The following is a 3569-nucleotide window of genomic DNA, read 5'->3' as shown; positions in this document are numbered from 1 at the left end:
CAATCACAAAGCATATATCTTATACATCTGGCTCTGGTTTCATTATATTCAAACAAATGGCCATCTGCGAGAGGCTCAATCTGGCATAAGATGTTTTGAAATGAGATGCTTTTGAAAGTAGCACATGGTTGAGTGGTTGCCAATGGTGATTAAGTGAAAGTGACCCATATAGAAAATAATGTCTATTTACTCAACTGAAAAAATCATACAATGCTAGACATATTGCTTATTGCTTAATGTGTAAAAGGGACTGGTTTGGAGTCATCTCAATTCATGTTTCTAAACTTAAACTTGCTATATGACAAAAGATTAGAAAGTTTTTATTTAAAAATAATACAATGAAAATGAGATTTCAAAAGTTCCTTGTTGCTCCAGAGCTATAGTGTCTGTTGTTGCTTTTATATAATGCCAGGTGAAACCCCAATTATGTTTGCAGCATCTAAAATAATACATGTTCAATTAAAATCCAAACGTAAGCCTTTGTTAGCTTTGCTGGTGAACAAAATAAACCCTATAAGCCACTCAGTATCAACACTTCCAAGTAAGGATAAAGTTGTAAGGTGTTCCAAAACCACTTGAGATAAATCTAATCAAGGAAAGGAACAAATATATTTTGCTGTGTACCTTTTCAACCATGCCAACAGTGTAATGGTTCACGAATATCAGTTCTTGCATCGGACTGCATGTTCTTTTTTCAAATGTAGCACTGCACCTGTTCTTCAAACATTTAGCTTTTTAATGGCATCATGAAAAGCACAAAACATAACTGTTTTGTGCTTTTCATTAAGCTTAAGCTCATAACATATTTTTTGTTTTGCATCACATCTATACCATGCCAAAAATATGAATACTTAGGTTATCTACTAATATTATATATAGCACTGTATATTATTATATAGGCTATGATTATTTTATTATTGTATGATTATATATATATATATAAATATATATATATATATATATATATATATATATATATATATATATATATATAAATAACAAAGCTGTCAGTAGGCCTCTAAAACAAATTTCCAGATTTAGAAAAAAAAAAGAAAAAGAAAAAAAAAACGGTTTGAAATGGTATCGACCAACCAATCGCGACAGGTTTGGCTGATCTTCCTGGATGTGAGGGCTTGACTGGTTATTTCACTGGCAAGCGTTTACTCGTAGCCTATTTAAACTCGTATTACCGAGGACTGGCGGATAACGGATTGCTGTCTTCTGGAAATCTCGGCATCATCATCATCATCATCGACAACTAAAAACATCACACGCGACGCAAACAACTTAAGCTCGGGTGTTTGTTTACATTCCGCCTCCTAAGAATCCGCTTACATTGCTCTCTCGGAATGCTTTTGTGACGTCATGGAGGTGGACGTTCTGTTTGGAGTTTTAAAATGAACACCTGTTATGTTTAAAATGGCATGTTCGCTTGCGCAAAAAGAAGAAGAAAAGAGGCGACGTTTTAAATTCATGCGGACACGCTGAAGCCTTCTAATCTCCGGCAGCGCAACTAAAGCCGTTTAGGGATCCATTTAGTGATAAGCCTGACTGCTGCTGTCTGCACCAACAGGGAACATGGATGGTGAGGAATTTGCAATGACGAGAGCGATGATGATGATGAGTGCACTCGTATGGCCGCTCTGCTCCCGTGGAAACTAGAAGACACTATCATCCTGTCATCCTGGGTGTTATTCACTAGCCTTTGAAGGTTTTTTTTTTTTTTTTTTTTTTTCACTCAGTGAGAAACTTATCCATATCAACGCGCAAACATGGGCAAAGATGAATGCAAGACCATGTTGGACGCTTTGAACAAAGTAACGGCTTGCTACAGGCATCTGGTTATCGCTTTGGGGAGCACATCCGATTCCCAAAACCTGCGTGAGGAACTTAAAAAGACCCGAAAGAAAGCCCAGGAGCTGGCAGTGGCCAACAGGACTAAACTGACGGCTCTTCTGAAGGACAAAAGCATCAGCAAAGATGACCGAACAGAATACGAGCGCCTCTGGGTGCTCTTCACCAGCAGCATGGAACTCCTGGAGGTGGACATGAAGCGATCCTTGGAGATCGGGCAGGATTTCCCTCTCAAAGTGCCAACGAGACACCTCATCCAGACGGGCATGACCGGCACCACCACCACCGTGGCTGCTCGAGCCATGAGCGTCCAAAACATGAAGTACGAAGCCGATGCGAACATCGACACTGTGGACCTCAAAGAGCTGGAGACCGAGATCGCTCAGGTAGACCAGATGATGGAGGAGATGGAGATGAAGGTCCAGGTGGCGCCGTGGGCAGTCGAGGCGAAACAGGAGGCGGGCGCCGAGTTGAAATCCACCGTCAGTGTTGGTAATTCATCAGTTGGTGTCATCTCGATCTGCGAGGAGGAACCCAAAGAAACGGTGGAAGGAGAAACTGGGATGATGAAAGTATTCGCTGGGATCATTTTCACTGCTGTTTTACTCGTAGCTGGAATTCTGGGGTACCTGGTGATTAATCTATAATGTAGGCTATAGTGTGGATGACAGTGGCTCAGGGCTTTAGATTTTCTTATGGAGGAAGCTACACATTGCTAGGCCTGTGAATTGGCGGAGGCAATATGATGCTCTTGATGTGGAGATAAACCGATCACCTGGGTATTAATAAAATGTGTTTAAAAAGGGACTATTCAAAAGGAATAAAAACTCTTCCAGTAGTCCGTGACTGCTTCCTCACCCCCTGAAGGTAAAACAACTCAACAGAATACAATCAGAAGGCGGATTGTCTCAGAAAAGGGTTTACTTTAGCTACTTTTCAGCTACTATTGAATTTTAAATGAATGGTCACAACAGTAGGCCTAACTGGCCGTTTTATCGCTCTGCAAATACAATCGAAGACTATTTTTCTGACCCTCTGACAGAGCATCAGTGGGTTGTGCATATTTAACAGGTATTTATTTCACAGTTTATATAAGTAGGTGACATATTTAAGGTTGCTCATTGTGTTTCTGACTTCATGAGGATTCTTGTTAGTTCCTCTGCAAGCTATTGGTTTATGTCTAAAAGGCCCATCACTGACTGCTTGTACTGGCCTTAGGTGTCTAAGTATGATAGTTGACTTGTACATATGAACCGTACTCATGTTAAATTAGTGTACATAAAATATATTTATTATAATAAATGAAGTAAATGATGCTTGTTTTGTTAAGCTTGTGCTTTGTTCTTTTAAGTAAGCAGTTTATGTTGAAAACTTTATCGTTATCATGCACTCTCAGAAAAAAAGGTATAAAGCTGGCACTGGGGCAGTACCTTATCAAAAGGTACACTTTTTGTAGCTTAATGGTGCACATTGTGCCCACAGTGACAGCGTTTGTACCTTTTTTTCTGAGAGTGTGTCTTGTTCCACACTGCCTTAAATAGTATCTTAAAAATGCACTTGGTTTTCTTAAGCATAGACTGATGTATCTCTCAGGCACTTTAGAAAAATATTTTACTGCTGTTTTTTTATTTTATTAATGCAATTAGATTTGTGAGTGAAGTTTATTAAATGCTGATCCTCTTAGCTTATTTTCAGACTTCAGGAGTATTAAGTTG

At 39.3% G+C, this 3569-nt stretch overlaps 1 protein-coding gene across 1 annotated transcript; it reads left to right on the top strand.

Annotated features, from left to right (window-relative positions):
* The first annotated feature begins 1109 nt into the window (after positions 1-1109).
* On the top strand, positions 1110-3170 carry si:ch73-167i17.6 (regulator of G-protein signaling 9-binding protein). The gene has a single exon (XM_067420001.1). The coding sequence runs from the start codon at positions 1773-1775 to the stop codon at positions 2499-2501; it is 729 nt and encodes a 242-aa protein (XP_067276102.1). The 5' UTR covers positions 1110-1772; the 3' UTR covers positions 2502-3170.
* Positions 3171-3569: the final 399 nt, after the last annotated feature.

Source organism: Pseudorasbora parva, chromosome 16, assembly GCF_024679245.1.
Source record: "Pseudorasbora parva isolate DD20220531a chromosome 16, ASM2467924v1, whole genome shotgun sequence".
NCBI classification, from domain to species: domain Eukaryota; kingdom Metazoa; phylum Chordata; class Actinopteri; order Cypriniformes; family Gobionidae; genus Pseudorasbora; species Pseudorasbora parva.
This window is presented reverse-complemented; position numbering and strand designations above follow the sequence as displayed.

Coding starts and splice junctions, on each gene's coding strand:
- si:ch73-167i17.6 (XM_067420001.1), top strand. CDS start 1,773: ATGGGCAAAGATGAATGCAAGACCATGTTGGACGCTTTGAACAAAGTA.